General features: G+C 45.4%; 1 protein-coding gene across 1 annotated transcript; it reads right to left on the reverse strand.

Moving 5' to 3' along the window:
• Window positions 1–204: 204 nt before the first annotated feature.
• On the reverse strand, window positions 205–25,558 carry FBXO28 (F-box protein 28). Its single transcript, XM_056852666.1, has 5 exons — window positions 25,349–25,558; window positions 14,286–14,395; window positions 5,333–5,471; window positions 4,748–4,943; window positions 205–776 (listed from the first exon to the last, which is right to left on the reverse strand). Exons 1-5 carry the CDS (start codon window positions 25,556–25,558, stop codon window positions 382–384), a joined length of 1,050 nt encoding a protein of 349 aa, XP_056708644.1. The 3' UTR covers window positions 205–381.
• Window positions 25,559–27,209: the final 1,651 nt, after the last annotated feature.

Below are 27,209 nucleotides of genomic sequence, written 5' to 3' on the forward strand. Positions count from 1 at the left end.
ATAAACCCAGGCTTAATTTGACTACAAGATACTCCTGTATAGGAACAGAGGCATAAACGTAAATTTCACTTTAATAAACACCTGCACAGAAAAGTTAACTTTTCAGAACATGATAGAACAGGTCTGGTTAGTACAAATCTATGGCAAATTATCACAATCCTGTACAGTAGGGCCCACTCTAACAGAAGCAGGGCAGGTGGCGGTGGGGCGGGGGGAAGAAATGTCTTAGCAATAAGAGAAAATTGTTGCTTAAGTCTATGGTGTTCTGAAGAACCAGCAGGCTAAAAGAGACCATGCTGTGAATTTCGGTATCCAGACCAGACAACCTGCTTGGGCTACTAAAGCAGTGCGTTCTCCTGGGAGGTATCATTTATTCCACAGTTATTTGTTATTCCGAAGGCGTTTCGACTTCCTAAGTGAACCTATTGATTCAACAGCTTTCTTCCGCTTCCTAGGAGTTTCCTCACTTGGCGTAGACCCTGAGGAACTTCCTACTGCACTTTCCATAACCTCTCGCAGTTTGCGTTCGAGCTCAGCCAGTCGGGCGTTCTGCTCACCTATGATCTGGGTTTGCTCAAGCAGTTTCTGGTCTTGGTCTTGGAGCTGCTTTTGCTGCTCTTGCACTTTGGTGCGGAGCTCCGAAATTTCACGCCTCAGCACAGTCACACCTGCACCATTTGTTTTAACTTGCTGCTGGAGTTTGGTGACCTCCTGCCTTGATGGGTTCTGTTTGGAGAAGAGCTGCATTGTTGTTAAGGCTGCAGAAGGACCTGGAACTACAGGAAGAGAGTTGTCAGATTTCCCCCTTTCAATTCTGAATTGCACTTAATTCTGTTCTCTGAAAGTCAAGTTTCTGAGCAACAAGGTTTGTAAAAGTGAATATGAACATGCAAACAACTACAACTATTTTTATAATATTTTTTACAGGTTCAGTTAGAAATTAATCTAAGAGCGGCCCTGCTCATCCATTTAGCCCAGCATCATGTTTCACCAGTTGCCCCTGATGGCCAGACAAGGCCCAGACACCAAGTCCTTTCCATAAGGTTGCCTCCTAGTACTAGTATTCAGGGGCTTACTGCCCCTGCACGTGGAGGTTACCTTTAGTCACACTAATAGCCACTAATGGTCAGGGATGTGCACCCTGATAGTTCTAGTCTGAATATGTTTCCTTATAAGTATTTTTTGGGTCTCTGGAACAGTATTCAGGATTTTTGGAATACCAGTAATTGGGTCCCATATCTTTTTGGAAATATCTGGGGCTGCATTTTGAGGCTCCCGGGCGAGTTTTTCTTCCATTTAACAGGTGTCCTGAACAATGGGAGGGAGGGCAGGTCGCCCATGCAATGGGATCAGACAATAGGGGGGAAGTACTAGAACCGTCCTCACAATCACAATTATTCTCTCGCGGCCCTCTATGACTCTCTCAGCATGGATAAAGAGGATAAAAAGCAGGCCTGGCTGCAGCTTGAATCCCTTTCAAGGCAAGATTTTTTGGAGTGGCGTGCCGCACTGTACCGGTCCGTCTGTCCCTTGGATTAATTCTGCTGCCTGAAAGAACTTCTTGTTCTGTGCCTGGACATTCTACAGGACTGGTTTGCCCACATTAGACTTTGTTTTAAAAATAATATTTCTTCTGTGATTTTTGTTTTTTCCTGTGGGGTTGTAGTTTGGGGGGGAGGTTCTTTCTGGTTCTTATTAGAATTTGTAACTGCTTTGAATTTTTTCTCTGTTTCCAAAAGGTTTTTAATTTTTAAAGGGTTTGTGCTAGGGATGGATTTTCCAAGTTGTCACTGTTTGCATTCTTCTGTTTTTATAGTTGTTCTATAGTTCTTGTAAAGATCTTTCTGAGTGGGTTTTTTTTTGTGGGGGGGGGATGCTCCAGTTGGTTTTTAATAACTGAACTGATGCAGCAGCTTGTGATGAAAATTTCTGATTCGGTTTTAAATACAGTTAACTGCAGCTGAGAGTTTAGGTATGTAAACCCCTCCCACACACACACAAAATAGATCAGTGTTCTGATTAGAGATATCACCCCTTTCTGGAACGCCACCTGCGCCATGTGCTTGAGTGTTTGGTGGAACAGAAGAGCGCCCTGGACAAGGTGGCCTCAGAGGTAGACCTTGTGCAGGGGTGGGACTATTTAGCAACAAGGAGTGGCTGACTCTCTCCCACACAGTGGAGGTTCTTATGCTCTTTGCAGAGTTCACCAACACATTCTTGTCTGACATGGCAAACCCAGGTCTCATTATACCCTTGATCTGAATGCTTCAGGGGAACATGGTGGTCTTTCCGGACCCAGGCACAGGATGTTCAGCCACTGTTCCAGCAGTGTCTGGTGCTGGTTTAGAGGTTGCAGGAGGGCACTGCGTCCCACCTGGAACGTCTCACCAAGCAGAAGGTGTACATATTGGCAATATGTGAGACCAGCACATCAAGGGCAGCCTCACCAACCATACCCACCAGCAAATTCACTGCAAAGATGAGCTCTATTGATACGTGTGGCTTTTGCAGGCCAAGAGGCGTGAGCTGCCAGGCTTCAATGGATGCAAAGGTGAGGGACTACCTATCTGAGCCCTACGAGTTGTGTGTCACCAATCCTCTGAGCTACTGCACCAGAAAAGACAGTCTGGCCACACCTCTCTCTCGTGGTTCAGAGGCTCCTGTTGTGCTCTCCAATACGCATGCAGAATGAGTGTGTTTTTTCTCCAGACAGTGACATTGTCAGCCCATACCCCTCATGTCAGCTCCCCTGCGAGGTTGAGCCACTGATCTTCCTGCAGATCAATGCCACTGTTCAACTGCCCAGCTGCAGACTTTAAGAATGACTGAAGTAAGCACGTGCTTGCGCCTGCGTCCTCTCAGTCTGTGTTGGGGAGTCAGGGTAAACCACTCTTCCCAAAACTTAAAACTGAAATCTCAGAAATAGAAGGAAACATAGGTGTTATGCCAATTTGACTGGCATGATATAAAAGCCACATGCCAAACTGTGTTCTAAAAAAATCTTCGACTGGTGGTGCAGAGCTGCCCACCAGGCTTGGCCCAGCTGAGCCCAGCTCGTGGATCTGCGCAGGCCGTGCCTCTGAGTTCCATGTGGAGCCCAAAGGCAGCAATGACAACCTGGGCAGAGCTGTGAGCCGGGCTCGACTGGGCTCAGCCTGGCATGTAGCTCTGCGCCACCGGAGCCTGGAGGCAGCGGCGAGGGAGTTCTGCATCAGCCTGGCCGGCAAGCAGGTAAGTAAGGGAGCAGGGAGGGGAAGAGGGGAGGGAGTCTTTTTTTTTTTTTTTTATGGTGGCAGGGCAAAGTGGTCCGAATCATGTCAAAAATATTCAGCTGGATTCCGGGATCTGCTTTTCAGATCCCTTTAAATTGCTGCCTTTTTTGGGGGGGGGGGACTCATAAAATTCTGAAAAGGTATTTTTTGGGTGATTTCGGTTCAGTTTTGCCAAACACACATCCCTAGTTATTACTCATATCAATCTTGCATTAGACTGTTCACTGATTTTTGAGGATGTTTATGTACTTTTTAAATTTTGCCTGTCTCCTGGAGGCTAGCTGATGGTCAACAAAAATGGACCCTCTGTGCCCTTACTACAGCTAAAAGATCCATATTACAACATTGGAAATATAAAAGCCCACCTCCAGTAAATCAATGGATTGAGGACCTCAGAACTCTATCAATATTTGAATGCATGGCACGTAGATGGCAATTGCGCATGGACTTATTTTTAGATATTTGGAAATCATTTATATAAAGGCATGTGTAGATCCACCACCACTGTTGCTATATTTTTGTTTTTACTATGGTCTCCTAACAGCCTATACTAGAAGGGGAGAATGGAGTTCATACTGTGAGATGTTCACTGCCCAACCTTAATTATCCCTTGCCCTCCAGTTCAGGACGCTACGAGCTTTTGAGGGCACTGAAGTCAATTAAAATATTTTTCGTCCTGCTTTTCTCCCTACCAGGGACCCAAACTAGCTTGTACAATACAAAAATACAATTTAAATCAACAAACTGAAAACGACAAACAGTACAATACACCACATTCTGGGCTAGTCCTAGATTTGCTGGCCCAGTTCACTCAGGACCAGAGAAGACAAGCCACAGGATAAGAGTCAAGGGCCCTCTGGCCAACGCCTATGGCCACACCCTCTAGCTAAACACCTGAAACAGAGGAGTAGAAGTTTAGTCCAGATCTCATTCAGCTGGTTTAAAGTAATACCAATGAGAACTAGAAAAGAAAGCCTCTCCTAGTCCTAATTTATTGCATCTCCCCCTTCCCCAGACATTAAGTTGTTAATGACTCTGTCCCTTTTGCTCCTTGATGTTTCATGGAATGAGGGGTGAATATAGTGTCAGAGAATGTGCCCCAGGCTGCATAAGGGTTGGAAGAGATGAAAAGATACTTCACCCTGCTCACTGTTTGGGCAGCTTCCTGTTCACTAAGCCCTGAACCTCAGGGGTCAGAGCTGTAATGCTATAATGCAGTAGCCCTACACTGGGAAAGTCCATGGCTAGGTAAAAAAGAAACTCTGCATCTAGACCTGGACCTAAGCAGTCTTCTTCCCACCCTCAGTGCAATTTCCCAAATATCTGTATTCCCTGCAATTCCTTCCTGGTCTCTAAATTGTGTACAACTATTTAAAATTTGTTCAGAGGAGGCAGGAAGTCACAAGAAAGTAGAATGTTACAGCTTCTCATCAGCAGCACAAAGACAGACAGCTCAAAGCCACTGGAAAAGGTACCTGGTGCTGCTGCTATAAGACGTCCTGATACATCTGATCCTGGTAACTTTCTTTTTAGAATTGGAACAATCTTCTCATCAAAATATTCCATTGCCATAGATGAAATGTCCCTTAACTCCTGAAGGACTTCATGGGCTCTCTGAGGAGCTTTGGTAGAGTTTACATACCTTAATACCCGATAAATTTCATCAATTACCTGAAACACATGGAGGGGGAAATGAACATGACTGCTGGTAAGATCTAAGAGAAGCATTCTTCTGAATTAGCAACAGTGATATTTCAAATAAGTGATCTGAAATTACTAGGGAAATAGTTTAGGAGTTTTATTGGCTGGAACAGCAAATTGGAGGATGGGCAACCGGCCAATTTTAATAAGCATTTTATAAATGTCTTCCGTCTGCATGGCATAAGACCAGTCCTAGCAAGAAAGCATCAATTTATAATAAGAAAGGAACACCAGTTTCTAATATGGTAACATTCAGATAACATCTGAGAGAGGTACCCAAAGAATTGCTCCTAGCACTAAGGACATGAGGTGTTAATTTTATTCCACTACATTTTGCTGTATTAAATTTTGTACTTTACCTTTCCAGGTATAAAGCAGCAGAGGTTAGAATCCACATACTTCATGAATGTCATATTCAGCAACGACAGCCTTGTTTCTACAGCAGCAAGAATATCTGCATGGCGAGCTAGTGAGTGATTTCTCCTTTCTGATTCTCGTCTAAAAACAAGTGGCAGGGAAAAAAATGAAGCTACATAGGAAAAGATCTTCTGTTCTTACAGATACGAGTCTATTTGGGGTTCAAACATCTGCACAAATTGGCTTCAGCACTAATGCTCACTATAGAAACTGAAGTAAAACTACACCAACCCTGTCATTTTTGCACAAATATGCACCTTTTAATTGCTACACCTGAATTAGCAATGACCTAAGTTTGAAAATACTCCCAAATGTGCTTCTGAAAAGGGGTAGACTATTCTAGAAAGCCTATCTAGGAAGATTCCACATTTTAAAATACACATTTACTTATGAAAAGTCCAGTTCTGACACACAGGCATAGTTCGGACACTATGTCATGGTTGGTACTGCATTACAGGAAAGAGACCTGTTTTTGTGCACTCCCTTCCCATTACCTCTGATAACGCAACCTTCCGATTTGCAAGCTTGACTTGGAGAGAGAGCGCAAGCCATAGTTTCAGATTTTACATCTAACTCATTAGCCTTTAAGAAGAAATATACTCTAATTGTGCAAGGAGAGGGAATGCACTTGGAATATTCATTCACATCTGGTGTTACGTCTGAACCATGCTACACCAGGAAGCTTGTGTTCTACTGGAGGGATGTGCATAATGCAGTGTATTGATTGTCGTCAGATCGCTTTATGGTAGATTTAGCAGGAAATCAAGCCTTTTCATATACAGAAGATTATATCCCCTGAAACTGAAGCCTTGGCTACTTACCGTAGGGGCTCATTCTCTTCCGAGGCGAAGGGCATCCTGAGCAATGGGTTGTTTTCCTCTCCATCCGGGTAGGCAGGACCTAAACTTAAAACTTCCTGTCTCCCTTGGCGAGAAAACAGCCTACAGGAAGCCAGTTGCCAGCTAGCCTAGCTATGTTGACAGGAATAAGTACGAACTCGCGGAAAAATGCTTGCATAAGAACCTAACGGCTTGTGCTCATAATGTGAGCATAGGGGCAGCCTTAACAATTAAATAACATTGTCATTTCTAAAGAGCCCGGGTGGGCAGGATGCCCTTCACCTCGGAAGAGAATGAGCCCCTACGGTAAGTAGCCAAGGCTTCATTCTCCCCCGAGGCAAGGGCATCCTGAGCAATGGGACCTTATCAAGCTCCCCATTGGGTGGGTGTCGCTCTAATCGACAACGTTTTGCAGTACCCTACGGCCAAAGGCCGCCTGGGCAGAAGACTAGGAGTTAATCCTGTAGTGCTTAACGAATGTTGAGACCGATGACCAGGTGGTGGCCCGACAAATCTCATCAACAGGTGCCTGTTTGTCGAATGCAGCCGTGGTGGCCGCACTTCGAAGGGAGTGAGCCGTGATGCCACTTGGCACCACAATACCATTCTTCTGGTATGCCTCTTTAATGCATTGCCTTAAGGTGTAGCTGATAGCAGCCACTGACATTCTTTTCCCCTTGTTAGGGTTGGAAATGCCTATAAACATAAAGTCAGATTGTCTAAACTCGGCTGTCCTATCTATGAAAATGCGGATAGCCCTCAAGTCCAGTGAATGCCACTCAGTTTCCTTGGGACCTGATGGCTTAGGGCAGAAGGATGGAAGGTTAAACTCCTGTGTCCGGTGGAATCTAGAATTGATCTTAGGCAGGAACGTGGGGTCGGGTGTTAGCACAACCTTATCTTTATGGAACACACAAAGGCCTTTCCTAATGGATAGGGCTCTTAATTCTGAAACTCTCCTAGCGGAGGTGATTGCCGTCAGGAAGAGAACCTTCATGCGACGGTATCTCATGGGTACTGACCTGAGTGGCTCAAAGGGAGGGGCAGTCAGGGCTTTGAGGACCAGATTTAGATTCCAAGAAGGGAACCTATGAATCACCGGGGGTTGAATCTGGGATACCCCCTTTAGAAAGGCAGAGATATGTCTATGCTGAACTATAGTGCAACCGTCGTAGAGTGGGAGAATGGTTGAAAGTGCCGACACCTGACGTCTTAGCGTAGATGCTGAAAGTCCTAGTCGTATTCCCTCTTGTAGGAATTCTAAAACTTTTGGAATGCCCGGCTGGAGCGGTTTAACCTTTTTTCTCCTAGCCCACCTGACGAAGGCCTTCCAAGACGCGTTATACATTCTTCGTGTGGAAGGTCTCCTAGCCTCCAGGATGATACTAATCAAATCTGAGGAGTAGCCCCGTTCTAAGAGGGCTGCCCGCTCAAGAGCCAGGCGGTCAAACAGAACCATTGCGGATCTGGGTGCACCAGAGGACCCTGGCGTAGCATGTTCCACGCTAGTGGAATCTGCCCGCTCCTGACATGATAGGCGTTTGAGGGTCGTGAACCATGGTCTGCGAGGCCAGAACGGTACTATTAGTAAGACGTTGGCTCCTTGCTGGTGATAGCATACGAGCCTGCCTAAATCTCCAGGACTGGACCTGGCAACCCGTTATGCAAGCGCACTACTACTTTCCAGCCGCGCGCCTGCCCCAAACGCTACTGGGTGGTCGCAGCGCGGTTCATTTGAAAGCTGACACAGCCGCTCTCGCCAGCCCGGGCAAACAGCCGCTAGGAACCAGATGCAAAGGACAGTCTCTAGTGAACCTGAGAGGAGCCATGTTCCTGTAAACCTCTGTTCCAGCAGCAGCCATTTCGCAGAGCTGACAGTCACATACTCAATGCAAACTGCTCCCCCTCCCAACTTCCTCCGTTGCTCAATGGGTCGTTAGCAGCGTGATATCAAGATGAGTCATCCCCCCCCAGTCCAGCTGCAGCGATCCCTGGACGTTTGCATAGATCGCTCCCATTGTTCCTGAATGTAAATCACATCAGTAGAGAGATTCCAGACCATCACGGGTTGCGAAAGCCATTGGCATTAGAAAAGATTTCCAAATTCTCACTACCCTGCCCCGGTAGACACAGCTTAATCCTTTTGTCACCTGGGAACCTGGAAGGGGTAAAACCCCTCTTCCTGCCCCCAGAAAAATAGTATAACTGGGGTGCCCCTGGCCCATTCTAGACACCTTGGGTCTTTCCTGGCACCTTTGCCGTTACCGTGTTGGTTTGGTTTCGCGGACCTAACCACGCTCCCTCCCGCCTTGCTGGTCAAGTCTATGGGATTCCCTGCCCCCATCTTGGTCTTCCTTTTCAATCTGTTTGTAGTCTACGTGAGATTGGACAACACCTCATCTAGATATGGTAAATATTTGATCAACGATATCCTGCCACATTGGCAAATGTCTCTGTACTACTCTGTTATTTCTTAGCCTCTCTGTATGTTTGTATTGCACCATTTGAATGCTTGAATACATAAACACTATTTAATTTGGAACTCCTAGTCTCTGTCTTTATTCAAATGTCTCATTAAACGGATTCTGGTATAGTTGAGTGCGATACCGCTATAAAAATACATAGTTACCGATTGCTCAGCTAATTTCCCCATATAAAGGAGCAATTCGGCTAACAGTGGTGTATTTTGCGGAGTACCTTGGGGAGAATCGGAATGGGGGGAAAGGTGTATAGCAGCCCCCCTGGCCATGGACTCGTGAGTGCGTCTGTTCTTTCCGCCCTTGGGTGGTAGTACCTTGAATAAAATCTTGGCACCTTGTGGTTGGAGTCTGAGGCGAAAAAGTCTACGGAGGGGGTGCCAAATTTGTTGGTAATTAGACGAAATATTTCCTGATCTAATGCCCATTCTCCCTCGTCTACACCTTGGCGACTTAGCCAGTCTGCCTGCACACTGAGACATCTTTTGATGTGCTCTGCACGGATCGATGGTACATTTGCTTGAGCCCATGCAAATATGGCTGACGCTTCCCTCTGAAGAGCCACGGATCTGGAGCCGCCCTGTTTGTTTATATAAGCCTTTGTTGTTATGTTGTCTGTCCTTATTAGGACATGGTGATTGGAAACACTCAGTAGGGCTAGCTTTACTGCTCTCAACTCCAGTAGGTTGATGGGTAATGTGGATTCCTGGAGTGACCATCGTCCCTGGGCTAGCTGTTCGCCCAGGGTGGCTCCCCAGCCTGATAGGCTGGCATCCGTAAATACCTGTAGAGGCTCTTCGTGTATGTACTGAATCTCCCTGCGCAAGGTCGATGTATTGGACCACCAGCGCAGGCTGAGCCTGACTGCTGGGGACATGGGGACCATCCTTACTTTCTTTTTGGTGATGTTGGATTGGAATGGTAGAAGTAACCTCTGTAGAGGTCGGGAGTGTAGCCGCGCCCATGGGACGACAGCAATGCAAGACACCATTAGTCCCATGAGCTTTGCCAGAGACATGAGTCTGGCTGTCCTCTGTTTGGCTATGGTTGAAGCTAATAGATCTATTTTGCGGATCCTTTCTCTGGGCAACGAGATAGCATTGTGTTTTGAATTGATCTGGACCCCTAAGGGAGTCATAGTCTGTGATGGTGTTAAGGAGCTCTTTTTGAAGTTTATCAGGAAACCATGTTCCTGGAGTACCTGAATTACAAGCCTCATGTGTGATCGGAACTGTTCCAAATTTGGAGCACAGATCAGGAGATCATTGCCTGAGGACTGCTATGATCGTGATCATAGTCTTGTGAATACCCTCAGGGCGGATGTCAGTCCGAATGTGAGGGCCCTGAACTGATAATGGTGTTCTCCGTAGGCGAATCTCAGGTATTGTCTGTGGGAGGGGTGGATGGGGATGTGCAGGTATGCTTCCATTAGATCCACCGCCGTCATAAAGGTGCCGGGGAGGAGTGACTCCACTACTGACTTTACGATTTCCATCCGGAAATGACGGTGCGCCATCCTCCAGTTGCTGTATTTTCAATTGAGGATGGCCCTCCATTCCCCATTCAGTAAAGAAAATGGAATACACTCCCCAGCATCTTTGTTGGGGAGGGACCGGCTCGATGACCCTGATCTGTGACAGGTGTTGAATAGCAGTGAGGGTTCTGAGATGTTTTTCTCTCCTGCATGAGATCGGAGACAGTAGGAAGCGGTCTGTCGGTTGGGATGCAAATTCCAGAAGGTAACCCTGCTGTATTATTTTGGATACCCACTTGTCCGGGTTGGACAGAGTCCACCGCGAAGTGAACTGCTGTAATCTCCCGCCTACCTGGATCTGGTTGGTGTCACTGTGGGTTACTCTTGGAGAATCTGTCCCCTCTGTCTGTTCTAGGCTGATTACCTGTACCCTGGGGTCTCTGGAATCTCCCTCCTCTACGAAAGGACCTATGGTTGGTCCATGATCCCCTATTGGATCCCCAGGAACCTCTATGGTTATCGGGCCTGAACCTGGGTGATATTTTTGAGGATCGAAAGGACTGGTACGAAGATGTCCTGTGATCCTTTTTAAGCTGCATGGGCAAAGCCTGCTTTTTATCTTTTGTTTCTACTAATATGCTATCAAGTTTCTCACCGAACAGCCGGCCCTCCTTAATGGGGTAGGCCATGAGAGTAGCTTTGGCCTTGAAGTCCGCAGGCCAAGCCCTCAGCCATAATGTTCTCCTAATGGAGGTGACCGATGACATGGAACGCGATACAAATGACAGTGTCAAGTGATGCGTCCGCCATAATGGTGGCAGCATTGAGTACCCTTTCCAGCCCCCCAATGACTCTAAGGTTGTCCTCTGGAACTAGTTGCATAATCTTTTTAATCCAAAGGTATGATGCTCTAGCGAATATAGAGGTTGTGGCGCTAGCTTGGATGGCCATAGCTGAGGCCTCGTGGGCCTTTCTAGCCAAATAGTCAGATTTTCTGTCCAACTGATCCCGCAGGGATCCTACTCCGTCTTCAGGGACTAATCCCGGTGACTGGAGGTCCTCTAAGGGGGCAGGGAAGACGGGGGAAGAACACACTAGGGAGGGAAGGTTCGGAAAGGAATTGACTTAGAACCGGTAGGGAAAGGGAAGGACAAACTCACGTTTAACGACTGACGAACGAACAAACGAAATCTCTCCTATCTAGTCCTATATCTAGGAAAAGGCACGGAGCTGCGCGATGGTGCCTGCTCTACCCAAATAGGCAGGACGAAAACTGGCTTCCTGTAGGCTGTTCTCCCGCCAAGGGAGACAGGAAGTTTTAAGTTTAGGTCCTGCCTACCAGGATGGAGAGGAAAACAACCCATTGCTCAGGATGCCCTTGCCTCGGGGGAGAATAATGTATTTCCAGTGTCTCTGGGAGGCACTCCAGCTACTATGTCAAGTTGGAATCTTGGCTGACCTCCAGGATGGGGAAATTGACAGAACAGTTAACACTATTGCTCCTAAATGTCCTCTCGCACATTCATGATCCCACTCAGATCTTCTAAGAGGGCTTGGTGCACTGTTAACAGTTAGAGCAGCTAGAGAGTTGTGGAATGAGGCTGGAACTCATCTTAGGGATTATTTGTGGAAGTGATGGCAGCACAGAAATCCTTTTTCCTCTATAGTATCAGCCAGCAGAGCTGCCTTGAGCGGTAAGGGGCCTTTTTTTTATTCTGAATCTCTAGAGGCAGTAGAACCCACAGTGGCCTGCAGTGATTGATCCCGCAAGGTATTCGGGCTCCTGCAAGGCCCTTTTCTGTTCAAGCTTGTATATGTTAAACTACAGAATCAGTCCTGAACATTCCCTCTTAGCTTCTGATCATCATGTTTGTATAAATACTGCTCAATTTGACATTATAACTTTTGCTTACTATTTTAGTGCTTTATTACTAAGTTTGCCAACCTGAGAGCCCCATTTCTGTAGGACAGATGGGCCAACTTTTTAATATGTGGAAATTCTGTTTCAAAGTACAAGCCACTAAACCAGCTCTTCCTGCTGTGCAGGGAATTCAGAGTCCAGGTTATAGGGCTGTGTTGGCGAACCTATGGCACGCGTGCCACTTCCGGCACGCGTAGCCCTCTTTGCCAGCACGCGTGGGTGAGTTCCAAAAGGCCTCCTGGGTCGTCTGTGCCCCTCCCTCTCTCAGCTGACCTCCCCCCCCCACCGTGCGTGCATCGGCGGGTCAGCTTCCTGCCTCGCACGCACGTGGCTGGCTTCTTCCTCTTCCCCCCATCTTGCCCCGCAACAGCTGATAGGCGGCGAGGCAGCCAGCAGCAACGAGGCGGGGCCTCCTCCTCTAGGCTCCAGCAGCAGCTCCTCCTCACCGCCTTCCTCCTCCTTGTCCCCCTCAGGCGGCTCCCAGCAGTCCAGCTCCAGGCTGCCGCCGCCATCGTCCTCCTCCTCAGGCGCCTCTCCCCCGGCCGTTTTCGCCCGCCTCCTCCTCCGGGCGCTCGTGGAGGGCCAGGCGGCCCCTCAACAGCTGCGCGTCCACCGGAGAAAGGCCTGCCATCTCCCGCCGTCCTCCCCCTCTCCCCCGTTCGCGCTCGTCCCTGACTCCTGCGGCAAGCTTGTGGAGTAGCCGGAGCCACCCTCGAGTCCTCCGGCTTAGGCGTGGCTGCGTGGCCTCTGCCTTCTCCCTCCCCACCCCCTAAGGTCGCCCGCAGGCTGGCGGGGTCGCAATTGTTGGCGCGCTCGCCCTCGCTCTCACCGCCCCCTCCTCCCCTGCCCCCGACAGCAGGTGCCCAATGCCGCCGTGCCGGGGCCCAACGTCTCCGCCGTCCCGCGCCGTCGCCTCGCCGCCTCCCCAGAGCTGCCGGTAAGGGGGGGGAGAACTTCGGGTGTGCATCCTGGAGCAAGTCCTGGGTGGGGCTTGAGGCCCGACCCAGGACACTTCCTTCCTTCCTTCCATCCTTTCTTCCCCAATTCCTTCCTTCTCTTTCCTTTTCCTTTTCCAGTTCCTTCCTACCTTCCTCTTTCTTTCTTTTTCTTTCTTTGTTTTTTTGTTTTTCTTTCTTTCTCTTTCTTTCTTTCCTTCTTGGTCCCTCCCCCTTTCTTTCTTCCTTCCTTCCCCAGTTCCTTCATTCTCTTTCCTCTCCCAGTTCTTTCCTTTCTCCATCCCTCCCCCTTCCCCTACTAGGGCTGTCAACCTCCAGGTGGTGGCTGGAGACCTGGCAACCCTAGCAATAATGTCTAGTATTCAGGTTAAATTGCTGTATTGGCACTTGGCGATAAATAAGTGGGTTTTGGGTTGCAGTTTGGGCACTCGGTCTCTAAAAGGTTCGCCATCACTGGTATAGGGTGATTTCTGCATTAAATTCTGCACCAGGAGTCCAGAATGCTACGCACACAGACTTTTTACCACCTCACTTCAAACAAAAGCTGCCTGAACTCCCCAAAGGTCTGTGGACTCTCGGGAACAAAATCCTAAAAGACAAGGGGCCACAGCTACAATCACCTCCCCCTCCATTCATTCTTCCTTAGATTTTCTAGAGGGTTGTGAAAAAATAATGTGTAGAATTTCATCATATATCCTATTAAAAAAAAGAGAGAACTAGAAGCTTCTGGGTGCTTTTGCAATCTACTTGTAGTCCTACTCTATATGTATACAAACATTACTCTATTGTTTGTGCTGGGCATCATCACCACTAAAAGTCTTTACATGCATACTATACAGATAACGCAGTTTATGATTACAAGCACATTTAGCATTACTATAGCATACCAACACTGGAGCACTTCCTTGTAAGGCAAAGCTGGAAGTGAAAGACAAGCACAGGAAGAGGGGAAAATGACCCTCCTTCCCCACCCACAAAATTATTCTAGGTGTAGAGATGCACAGTAATGATGTGACATTAAGTGGGGATGGAGACTGGTGGATCTACTGCATTGGCCACACCATTCATGTTGATCAGTTATGAACAGACTTCATCAGTACCATGAATCCTTCTGGCAGAAGACAATGGAGACCCTTTAAAACTTTGCCCTTCAAATGCTGGTTTCATAAACTATGGCCAGCAGGTTTTCTGTTTGAAAACTGTACACACAGAGGGGTGGGGTCCATACCTTGGAAGCTGTGCTTTAACTTGTTTCTGACACAAGTTGTGGTATCTTTCCACTTTCAGAAATCCCTGATTCAGCATTCTCTGGCAGACTAAGTCCATTCGCTTACATACCTACATTGAAAATACAAAACACAAAGAGCTTCAGATGTTTCCTAAAGTAGTAAAAACGCCAAGAGAACTTTTATGACCAACCAGCTAATGTTAAGCACTGCTTCTCCTTTGTACTGTGGCACAATTCCAGGGGATGCTAAATTCCAACTAGAGAGAGAAGAACAACCAACCGTTTGCTTTCCAAGTCTTTTGGCACACAGTGCTTCCATCTTCATCTCGTTCCATATATTTAGGAAAGGTTCACTGCAGTTCAAAGTACAGTCTCAACTGACATGACTATTAGCTTCATGACAAAATCATTTACAGAACTAGGACTTCCAACATACACAGCATGCATCATTCCCACCATATGGAGAAAAGACCATTTAAAACTATGAGGAAAACCTGGATAAATGCCACTGAGTTAAACCACAGCTTGTGAGATTTATGAGGAGCAACTCCTTTGTCCTTTATTATATCAGCTGATAACAAAATCAAAAGGTGGTCAGGTGGCAGAACAAACTGAAGCTAAATCTAGACAAGACAGAGGTAATGCCAGTTGGGAAGGGCTGATATTCTAGGGGGTCTGAGCCCACTTGTCCTAGATGAAGTAGCATTGGCTTTTTCAGAACAGGTTAAGAACTTGAGGGTGCTGGTTATGACCTTCAAAGCCCTCCATGATCTGGGACCCACTTATTTGAAGGACTGTCTCCTCCCAAGCATCCCATGTGTCCTAACTACAGTTGCCAGGCAGCCATCTGTTGGCTATCCTACCACTTAAGGTGGCCCAGGCTTTTCCCATCATGGTCCCAGCTCTGTGGAATGGGCTCCCTGAAGAGGTGAGTGGGCCATTATTTGTGTGTGTGTGTTAAGTGCCGTCAAGGTGGGGTGAAAATTGGAGGGAGGAACATTAATAATTTGAGATATGCTGATGACACTACATTATTGGCAGAAAATAGTGAAGATTTGAAACGACTACTGCTGAAAGTTAAAAGAGAAAGTGCCAAAGCAGAACTACAGTGGAACATCAAGAAAACAAAAGTAATGACTACAGGAGAATTACACAACTTTAAGGTAGACAATGAGGAAATTGAAATTGTTCAAGACTTTCTATTCCTTGGCTCCACCATCAACCAAAAGGGAGACTGCAGCCAAGAAATCAGAAGGAGATTGAGACTGGGAAGGGCAGCCATGAAGGAGCTAGAAAATATTTTGAAGTGTAAGGATGTGTCACTGGCCACCAAGACTAGATTAATTCATGCCATCGTATTCCATATTACTATGTATGGGTGTGAAAGCTGGACAGTGAAGAAAGCTGATAGGAAGAAAATAGATTCCTTTGAAATGTGGTGTTGGAGGAGAGTGTTACGGATACCGTGGACTGCCAAAAAAACAAATCAGTGGGTTATAAATCAAATCAAGGCTAAACTGACCCTAGAAGCTAAAATGACTAAACTGAGGCTATCGTATTTTGGTCACATCATGAGACGACAAGAGTCACTGGAAAAGACAGTCATGCTAGGAAAAGTTGAGGGCAGCAGGAAAAGAGGAAGACCCAACAAGAGATGGATTGACTCAATAAAGGAAGCCACAGCCTTCAATTTGCAAGATCTGAGCAAGGCTGTCAAATATAGGATATTTTAGGACTTTCATTCATAGGGTCCCCATGAGTCGGAAGCGACTTGACACACACACACAGTGGCCCGAATGGAACTTGAGATAGTTCACCTCACAATAATTTTGCAATAATTTCATAATTATCTATATATTTCTAATAGTATAATCAAATCAGTAATTTTTGGATATAACTAAAACTAATCTGAAAGTTATTATTCTAAAAATGAAGCCTTCATCTGGTTGCAAATATTAAGATTATACCAGCAAGAATGAGTCTTTATGTAGTCTTACTGACTAATGATTTAGATCGTGATTTAAATCAAACTGTGATTAGTGATTTGTGACTAGTGATTTAAATTACAGCCATTGTGCTAGAGAGACTGTAAGAGTCCATTCATCAGCAGAATGCAGTAAGAGTCCCAAAAGGCAATACAGAAGGGACAACTGTCTGTGGAAAGAGTTCCGTGCTCTTGCACTGCCCCCCCCCCATTTCTTTCATTCTACAAGGGAAGCAGTCTTACTTAATACCAACCACACCAGCATTGCAACATGTGAAGCAAATGTTTTGGCATAAGCCTTTAGATTGTGGGCCAGAGAGCCCTTAATCAGGTGCAACTGATTAAGTGCAACTTCTCCACCCCATACCAGGAATGAAGTTGACTTTCTTGAGGGATAGATGTCACCAAGTTGTAGTAGACTGCCATCTAGTGGCATAGCATAGTACTGCAGCCACAGCTGAAGCCCCATATATGAGTATTTTTCACAAGAACCAACTCTACCCAGTTTAAACAACGGCAGTTCAGAAACAAGACAGCCAAGTTTGCAGACTGGCACCCAGCTATTCAGAAAAGTAAATCCTAAACAGAAGGAAGAACTTCTAAACTGAGTGAGAAGATAAACAAACGGCAGATGTAGTTAATGTAAGGGCAAACCAGAACGCACTGAGCAGGCATCCACAAATTGTGGATGGGCTTGGTAGCCAATTGTTTTCTTCTAACCAGCTGTAATATTCAATGCCATCACAATATTACCTGTAACAATAACAGTTCCTAAATTGATTGGAGTTATGCTAATGGTTTTCATAAAAGGGAAACAAATTTTAACATAATTAAATACACCAGTATTCACTACCTTCACTCCTACCTACTTAATGAACATATGAAATGATTTCTACTTTTAAACTATTTTTGTAATTCTTGACCTGCTAATTCAAACTTGTTCAGTAAATACATCACCTTAAATCTGCTCAAAAACTGTACAAAATGTACATTTTCGGGGGAAGGAAATTTCTTTTCTTTTTTTTAAATTAGAAAGTATTTGGGGCAGTTCACTTTCATTTACGTTTGGGAGCGTTACACGTGCTTTCTGCACAGTATCTGAGCTTGCTTTCGAGACTATGTATTTGCTGTTAAATTCCTGTCCAAAATAATTTACCACAAAAGTGAAGAGGACAGACAAGTTTCCAACAAACACCAAGTCCTGTGGCACCTTTAAGACTAACACATTCTGGTGACAACGAGCTCACAGAGCAGAGTCCACTTTTAAAGATACAATATCTGTTTACAGAGCCCATTTAGATACGTTTTACTGATAATAAGGGAAGCCAATGCTTTGCATGCAGAGATGCTGGCATAGTCAGGAAAAAAGGATATCTGGTAGCATGGCACCCTGAAAACCACTGCAAGTCAGAGTAGACAATATTGGGCTGGCTAGATCAATGGTCTGATTCACTATAAGATACTTCATAAATTCAGGACTGCAACTGTATGCATAACTTGTCCCAGAGCAAACTTCATTAAAGCTAATGATACTTACTTCTCAGTAAATATGACCTGGGTGAAAGTCCCTGGCTGGGTATGGAAATGTTTTTAGTAGAAATGAACAGCAAACCTGATTTCAATTTTAAATCTGAATTCTGTTTTCATGTGCTATATAGCCACCAGCAGTGGCAAAAGCAGGTTCTTTCTACAATGGTGCTATGCATGCTCCCTCATTCTTTCCAACGTTCCTCTCTGAGGAACTGATAGCAGGGAAAGGGAAGCAAATAACCAGAAACTCACAAGGACTTTAGCTGAAAATGAAAGTAAAAATCAGCTGCAAGCCTTCTGCTTTGAAGCTCTTAAAGGCACAATGCAAATTCCTTCACTTTTAGAAGTCACTGGCTGGGATTAAATACCATCCTTCCCTTTGGTGTGTGCTTTTATGGAACAGTACCACTGGAACAAAAAAAATACAACCTTCATGTATGCTGTTTGGGTTTATACACTAGCTGAAGTCCAAGGATATAATTTATTTATTTAATTCATTCATATCCCGTCTTTCTCCCCAATGGGGACCCAAAGCAGCTTACATAATTATCTCCTCCATTTTATCTTCACAACAACCCTGTGAGGTAGATTAGGCTGAGAGAGTATGACAGGTCCAAGGTCATCCAGCAAGCTTCCATGGCACAAGTGGAGATTCAAACCTAGGTCTTCCAGATACTAGTCTGACATTTTTAACAAACCAGTCACTCTCAGGACTGGGCAGGGAAATCAGGGCAAGCTTCATGGTAAGACTTGGCCCAGTCTTAATGAATTCAAGATTGAATGCCTCTTGTGTGTGTAAAAAGGGCTGTCAAGTTGCAGCCTACTTAGGGCAACCCAGAGAATGACATAGGTGGTTTTCCATTACCTTCCTCTGCATAGTGACCCTGCTATTCCTTGGTGGTCTCCCATCCAAACACTAGCCACGACCAACCCTGCTTAGCTTCTGAGATCTGATGAGTCAGGCTAGCCTAGGCCATCCAGGTCAGGGCTGAATACCTCTTCCCCCCTTCAAAAGTATTTTAGACACGTAGCTTATGATTATTATTTTTAAAACATTTATTAGCTGCCTTTCTCCCTTGTGGAACTCAAGGCGGCTTAAAAAAAAGGTAAAGGTCCCCTGTGCAAGCACCAGGTCATTCCTGACCCATGGGGTGACGTCACATCCCGACGTTTCCAAGGCAGACTTTGTTTGCGGGGTGGTTTGCCAGTGCCTTCCCCAGTCATCTTCCCTTTACCCCCAGCAAGCTGGGTACTCATTTCACCGACCTCGGAAGGATGGAAGGCTGAGTCGACCTTGAGCCGGCTACCTGAAACCAACTTCCGTTGGGATCGAACTCAGGTCGTGAGCAGAGCTTTTGACTGCAGTACTGCAGCTTACAATATAAATAAAACAATTATTTAAAAAACACATTAAAAAGATAAAACATACCTTATAAATAAAACAAGTATTTAAAAAACACAATAAAAAGGAAAAGCATACCTTATTCAAGTCTCATAACCACCAGAAATATTATTCCTGGAGAATAAACCCCATATAGTCTGAAACTAACCCCCCAACCCAAAGGATCTTGGGGGCACAGCAAGAAGTTCACTGCAAATTATCAGTGAGCAGCAGCTGAAGGGGAAAACGTGCACAGTCAATCTTGACAATTATTAGGAACAGCACTGGAAATAAAGCATCAAAATACTATCCAGTGCAGTACAGCAACTGATCCTGGAGAAGCTGGCAGGAACACTGGGAACGGTGATTTTTCCGACGTAAAAGGCAGGGCACTCTAGAATGAGCTTGTGCTGAAAGATGGGCTCAAGCCTTGGAAATCACTGTGGTTCTGGCAGCACCTGGACAGCTTTTGTGGGCCCCTGAACACACAGGGAGAGGGCACAGACCTTGGGGTGGGCCATAACCATATCCGCAGTAGGCCTCCTAGGCGAGCAGCCTCTGGCACATTAGAACAATGTAGGCAAAGGAATCCAATAAGTCAGAACTGCAATTTTGAATACCGCCAACGGCTGGACCTGACCATAGCTGGAAGAGGGGCCAGCCCTCCCCTCCAAGGGGGTGGAACAGCAGCAGTGACTCGATGTCAGATGGACCCTTCCTGTGGATTGCCTGTTGCACCTGATGTTGCAGAACTCGGTGGCGCACGTAGAACTGGAGATGGCACAGAAAGGTAACCCGAATGATCAGGGCAATGGGATCATCTTCCCTATGAATGCCAGAATAGCAGGTGCATTAACCTGTTGCAGACAAAATGAACAACTGTGATCCAAACTGCTGTAGCCTTCTCAAATGCATGAACTGGCCACAACCTGCTGAAATAAGATGTTGCCTATGAAAATTTGAACCACTATAGCCTTTAGTCTTTTAAGGTTTAATGTCATCTGTCCTTCCTTGTGCATAAAGACTTCAACAACAGGGTGATTTTAGAGATGACCATGGGTACATGAAAAATGATAAGATTCACTTTGAAAATTGGGGCAGGAAGAAGTCATCCAATGAAACTAAATGGCAGCAGGTACAGTACACCAAGGAGAACTTTTCCAAACAACTGATAATTAACATATGGAGTTTGCCAAGGGATTAACGATAGCCATTGGTATAGGTGGCTTTCTTAAAGACTGCATTCCTGGTTGAATAGGTGTTAGCTAGGATAGCTAGAAATGGAACCTCAATAATCAGAGGTAGGACATCTTCTTCAAACAAAGTGCTTCCAAAATGCTAAGGTTAAGCATCCCCCGGTAAGCTGCCAGTCAAATGCTGAACACAGAGTGCTGGGACAGATAAGCCTTGGATCTGATGCAACAGGTAATTAATGTTCTGATATCTAACTCTTCCATCATTACTACTGCATTCATGTGCTTCTGCATTATTTCTGGCTTGTTCTAACCTTCTTTCCACCTCCATCTTATTGTGTTCCATCTTTAAACAGATTGTACATCTGCAAATAGAGTTTATTTTCAATTGTTATACAACAGCCAGTAGTTTAAGCCATCTTCTAAGTAAGTGTTAGCTGCCCAAATCTCAGAAGATTTTCATTGACTGACAGTTGTATCAGCACCACACAACACAGCAGCCTTTTTGAGTGATTTTGAACAAATCCCACCCTCACATTTAAGATGTGTCATCCAACCTTTACCCTCCTGTACCAGCATCCCATATGTTAGAGAATGATTTTGAGGGAATATCATCAAATATTCATCCCCCACAATACATACTGGTGCTTGTTGACTAGAAACTCTCAAGCAGTTAGCGTTAACAAAAAGCAAGATTTCTTGGAAGTGTTATATTGGCAAGGGAGATTCCACGAGATAGGTTTAACCAAGTAAGATAGGGAAAAATCTGTTTAGAATGGGGAGAGGTGGTATAAGTCATACCCAAGACATAACAATGAATCAGGTGACTTGGAGCCATTCTCAAAGAGCAATGCTGCTTCCCAGTGCTGCTGGTAGGATTGTTTTTTTTTTTTTTTTTTTTTTTAAGGCAATTATTACTCCCACACATTATTTCTACTGGCCATTAGACGTAAGCCTGTGGTAACAAATGGTAAACATGTTTGTGGCCTATGGGAAGGCAGAATGTTTCTAAATGCTAAAAATAAGAATGGCTGCCTATTTACCATGACCACAGTTAGGGATACAAATTCTGCTTTAAAAAAAGTCTGTGCCAAGGAAAACACAAGGTCTGCAACCTATGTAAACTATGCATATTTGTATGTTTAATATAATTTATTCTGTTCCTGCTAGTCACTGGAGCACAGAACAGCTATGAGGGTACTGAAGCCTTACCACCCAATTCCTAAAATGTATTCAGTGAGCCTCTGTCTTCTGCTACTTCATCAAACATTAATATGCAAAGATTTAAAAGAAGGCAACAATAAGGAGCCATAATTCCAACAGATTTTCTGGACTTCCACAAAATACCCAATAATAATCTCAAAGCATCTTTGAATTTATAGGGGCATGTTTCTCCCCAATGACAGTTATCTTAAATATACTGCAAGAGCTGACAGAAGTCTTCTACCCAGAAGCGGGGCACTACAGAAGAAGGCTTCTGAGCATGTTTCGGCAGCCATAAGGGGAAATGCAGGCACAAACTGGTTCTACATGAGCAGCTCTCCTTGCCCATTCAGCAGCTACAGCTAGACATAGAGAGATCTTGAAAAATCAATTAAAATGGCACTCACTAACCAGCAACTCAGGATTAGTGACTTCAGTCCCCTCCCGCTCCCTTTCTTCATAAAACAGCTGACTGGTGGGATTTTAATCCTTAAAGTTTCATCCACACATACACACACCACACTCAGTTGGACTTGGGTGGTTCACTGAGCAATGAAGTGTATTAAGAGCAGACACTTGAAAATAGAAATGTAAACTGATGTCCACAGGATGCTTGTAAGTTTCAAGAATCAAGCATATGACCCTAATAGGGGACATGCCAAACCCTGCAGTGATTGCTACTACTCCAAACACAACTACCAGGATTGGCATAAACTGTTTATTGGCAATGATCACGCCTAAAGAGTGCAAATCTCCATTTAGTTGGCATTCTCTTGTTAATGTGCTGCCTTCTTCTATGTTCTCCTTGATACAACTAATTCTGAATTAGTACCTTCAATCACTCTACTGTGCTATCCCAGAACATCCTGGAGCACACACAAGTAGACTACCACATTATTGAGTTTTGTTAAGGTAGGTTGTTAGGGTAATAAGTTTTATTTGTATGCCACCATCTCTTCCTCTGTTTTCTAGATGACCCTACAATGGCTGATGAAAATACCAGAAGCATAAAGACATAAAGTCATGAACTTTCCTATATATTGTTCAGGTCAAGCAGCTTTCCAGCAACTGAGGTCACAAACAAAAAGAAGAAAATGCACAATTGCTGGGATCCAAAGAATTCTTTCAAGTATGTCCAAGGCCTTAGGCATGGTTAGTGGGAACTGGTACTTTTAAAACAGCAGGCCCTCAATCCATGTTGAACACTATACCAAAGTTCTCCCCACCTTTGAAAGGGGTATGCCACACAGCCTGAAGAGCTCCTGTTAGAACCACCTGAGCCCAGGTCCACTTGAGCATGTAAATCTCATGACACGGTTCTTTGGATCTCAGCCAATAATCAAGTGAAGAACAGAGGATGCAGTTATAAGGCATCTTGAAGACACAGCAAGAGGAAATGGGACAGTGTTGGTTTGGAGCAGAAGAGTAATGACCATCTCCATTGCTGGTATTCATCTGTTTGATGAGCCCATTTTTATGAATATTGTGATGAAAACCATAAATCTGAATAGGAAAAACATGCCAGCTGCTGCTGTTCTACCAGGAATTCACTTGACAGATAAGGTGCTTGATATCTGTAGTGCAAAAGGTTACCTATAACCAGAAACCTGTTCAGACTCTTTATTTTCATATGCTTCTCTGCTGAACCAAACTCTCCATCTGCAATTCTTCATGTCTCCTTATGCTTGAAGAACACCTAAAGGCCAGTGGTCAAAAGCAGGTTTTGCTTTAATGAGAGAACATTATTTAAATCTAAGCTTTAATAGCAGATGATAGCCCCAAATACTCCCCTTGATTTATTCTGTAGAACAAACAGGATGACCCAAATCACCCCAGGTAAAAGAATCCCAAGAGAAAGAAAGCCAACACTGAAATTGCATGGTGCAAGTACAAACAGCAGGATGCTAAGCTGAATGAGGGCAAGGGGGCAGGGCCAGCACATTGCCCTGAACAAGCAAAAACTAAGCCCCTGCACAACTCTTTAAACTAGGCAAGTTGCAGGACAGGCTTGTGCTGAATTCAACAACGCCAAGCACATAAAAGGTACATCAAGGAAGCACAACTCCCACATCAAAACACGCGGCATGGGGCCACATTTCCACTCCAACAAGCAAACGGAGACATGAATGTTGGGCAAGGAAACAAAACTGGATAGCTATAGGATATATGATCTTTTAGTCAACTAGTAAAGGCTTATCATATTTGCACTAAATACCACGAAGACAGCAGACTCTCTAGAATTACTTGCATAGAGGAAAGCAGGAAGGAACCTCACTAGGACCCTTAATGTCAACTGCTATGGTCAGAGAGAACGGACAGTGTGTGGTTGCTTAGTTACATCAGTATGATGGCTTGAAGTACATAATACAGGAGTTAATCAAACAGAGAGTTTGGCACAAGTTTACATGCTTGCTGTTTCTTATATTGCTTTAAAAATTTACCGAGTCTAGTTTTAAATATCACAGTGAAGAAGTAGCCATCACAACAACAATCTTCTGCAGCAGGGAATCCACGTATCTGCCTACACAAATGCTAATAATAATGGCATTTAAGTTAGATAACAATCCCTCTCCAAGATCAGAAAGTGCAATGACATAGTGAGAGAACCCAGCATTCTGAGGCGCATATTAACGATGTTCACCAAGGTGTTATGCTTGTTTGTTTTTTCAAAGAGCTGCAGTGCTGTTTGATGGGAAGACCAACAATCAAAACTGAAGGATGGAAGCCCTTTATGGTAGGTCAGATTTCTACAGGAATATTAAGGATTTGTATCATTATCCTATAAATTCATTCCCCTCATTTTAAAGCTGCCCCTTTGTTTCTTGGATGAAGTAACTGTTCTATTACAGTATATTCGCCCCGATTTGATATATTAGTGGGTATTATGTTTAACTGAAAGAATCTCACACACTGAAAAGTGCCATCCAAACTGCATACAGACCCAAGGCATATACTGCCTTGCTTCTGCGCCTTGCTTCTTTGCATTGTTTAGAAAACCTCAAAGAAACCTAATACAAACAGAGAAGGACAGTTCTGGGTTTAACGCTAAACATATCAACGGACAGAGAGAAACTCTAATTACAGATTGTCCTTGTAGGGCGCAGAAGACAAAAACGCCTTCCCTAAAAGATGATGATCGTATGATTCGAGAGGCCCCATGCCCAGTATCTAAGCATCGGTGTTCGGTTACTGGGAAAGGGTCGAAAACGAAGACCAGAAGCTCCTTCACAAGGGGTTTGCAACACGTGGCGCTCACCCTTTAACCCCCCCCCCCAAAAAAGGACTACCCAGAGAAGAGGTCACGCAGTTCCTCCACTTCCTACATAACACTGGAGCCATTTATGCATGGAAGGTTTTGCATTGGGTTTGCCCCTGTCTAGGTGCACATTTGGGGCTTATTTTTGAGTTTTAAGGATGCGGATGGGCAAAATGTGCATCCAGAGAGCAGCAGATCCAAGGCAAAACCTTCCGTGCCTAAAGGGCCTCAGCTTTCCTGCCCGCTTTTATTGATCCCAGGCCGCCACCAAATCCAGAAGAGGATTAAAAGCCATGACCCGCGGGGGGGGGAGCGAGAGAGCAGATCCCAATTAGATTCCGATCCATTGGAAACACTCGCCGTCCCGCGGGGCGGGCGGGAAGGACAAGCGCTTCCGTCGTCTTCTCCTTTTTCACCGCAGCGCCCTCCCACCCCCTCGCCAGGCAACCCGGCCGCCCTCCACCTCCTCCGCTCGCACCACCTCCACCCCCACCCCCCCCCGACCCAGCCCCTCACCAGGCGGAGCTGGCTGGTCTCGTCGTAGGACAGGAAGCCGAGGATGCCCTCGATGGCCACGATGGGCAGCCCCACCAGGCTGTTGCTCTGCGGGAGCTGCTCCAGGGGCTGCGCTTCCCCTCGGGGCGGCGGGGGCGACAGGCGCGCCGGGTCCATGGGGCCTCCTTCCCCCTCCGCCAGGAGCCGCTCAGCCACCGCCAACGCCGCCATCTTGGGGCCTGTCCCTGCCTCGGCTCCGGGAGGGGGCACTTCCGGTGGCGGCGAGGCCGCCTCCTTCTCCGGCCCAGACTCTTAAAGAGACAGGCGCCCTTCTTCCCTCCTCGGTCGCTCGGCACGGGGTGGGGACGGCGGGGCACGCCCGCCTAGGAAAAGGAGCTCGACCATAAACTGGCAAAAATGGATTTTATTACTTTAATTAGTGAGTTATAGAAACTAGTCTTTATAATTTACTGTTAATAGATATTTTTAAAATGGTTTAGACACTTCTTCGGAAGTCGGGTGATGGGTCACATTTTTAAGGGGGGTGGAGGGTCGAAGGGGTATCTTTTTGGTCTTTATAACTTTGTAACTACGAATGTATTAATAAGTATATACAGATACTCTTTTGTATTTTCTTTTTATATTATTTTTATTGTATTTGTTTATATATATATATATATATATATATATATATATATATATATATATATATATATATATATATATATATATATATATATATATATGAAAAGGAAGTTATTCCAGACATGGTTGGGTTGGCTGTGGTTCCTCAGGGCCAGACGTACCTACATCACTCGATTTGACAGGCGACTCCCTTGCGGAATTTGTGAACTGACACCCCCCCCCCATTAGGAAGCGTTGTGGGTTTTTTTGTTTGTTGCTACTGTTTTTGGGTAATAGGAAGGAAATTTACGTTTACCGCAGCCTGTGCAGGCATGCAAACACGCTGCAGGGCTTACCCAGGATGCTCTAAAACCAGTCACACCATTGTCCATTGGGAACAATGGGAGATGCTGGAATGGATGCCCATTGGATATAATGAGAGCCAGGAGTGCCAATTGACTCACATGGGCTCCACTGAAATACAATTCAACATACAAAAATTGCAAGGAAATGTTGGTGTTTGGAAGAAGTATCAGACACCCCAGAGGCGAGTGAATACCGCAGAGTCAGCACATATACAAAAGTGCTATTTTATTTCACAGTGTCAAAGTGCTTCGCAAAGCATCCACTTCTATCAACCCACAACCAAATACACACATAGTACACTTATATACATAACTGGCATAGTCTCCCAGCCAATCAACTGTTGGCTGCCTTGTCTCCAGGACCATCTAGCTCAGTCCAGTGCAAGCCAGTTTTTCTGCTCAGTCATTGAGCTGTCATGTGACATCACCAATCACCTGGCTGTCACTTAGATCTTTTCCATCAGCTTGCCAATGTGCAGTCTTACATGTCAACAGGAAAATGCAGAATGGATTTTGAATGACAGTGTCTTGGCATAGATAGATTGATCTGAGATTTGCATGACATCCCCCAGAGTGGAACGATGGTCCCTGGGAGTAGCATAAGTGTTCTGCAACTGAAATGACATGCCCCAGAGTGGAATGACGGTTTCTGGAACTAGATAAACTGCTCTGGGACTGGCATAACAGTTCCAAGGAAGAGAATTGGTGATTTAGGACTGCAGTGGAAGCCCCCAGGATGGAATGATGGTGCCGAGGATTTTAAGTGTTCTACAACTGGAATGTCAGCACCCAGAGTGGAATGACGGTCCTTATGAATAGTTCCTGGGACTGGAACAAAACCAGTTTCCAGGTTCCTACCAGAAATTACACCATCAGCTTCTGTCCATGGCTAC

The sequence above is a fragment of the Euleptes europaea genome, chromosome 7 (assembly GCF_029931775.1).
Source record: "Euleptes europaea isolate rEulEur1 chromosome 7, rEulEur1.hap1, whole genome shotgun sequence".
Classification (NCBI taxonomy): domain Eukaryota; kingdom Metazoa; phylum Chordata; class Lepidosauria; order Squamata; family Sphaerodactylidae; genus Euleptes; species Euleptes europaea.

Bases quoted from the DNA above. Each gene is read 5' to 3' on its own strand.
- FBXO28 (XM_056852666.1), bottom strand. From the start codon at position 25,558: ATGGCGGCGTTGGCGGTGGCTGAGCGGCTCCTGGCGGAGGGGGAAGGA. The intron at 14,396-25,348 runs GTGAGGGGCTGG...TTTTCAATGTAG, and splicing joins AGACCAGCCAGCTCCGCCTG to GTATGTAAGCGAATGGACTT. The intron at 777-4,747 runs GTACCTTTTCCA...CTCTTCCTGTAG, and splicing joins TCTTATAGCAGCAGCACCAG to TTCCAGGTCCTTCTGCAGCC.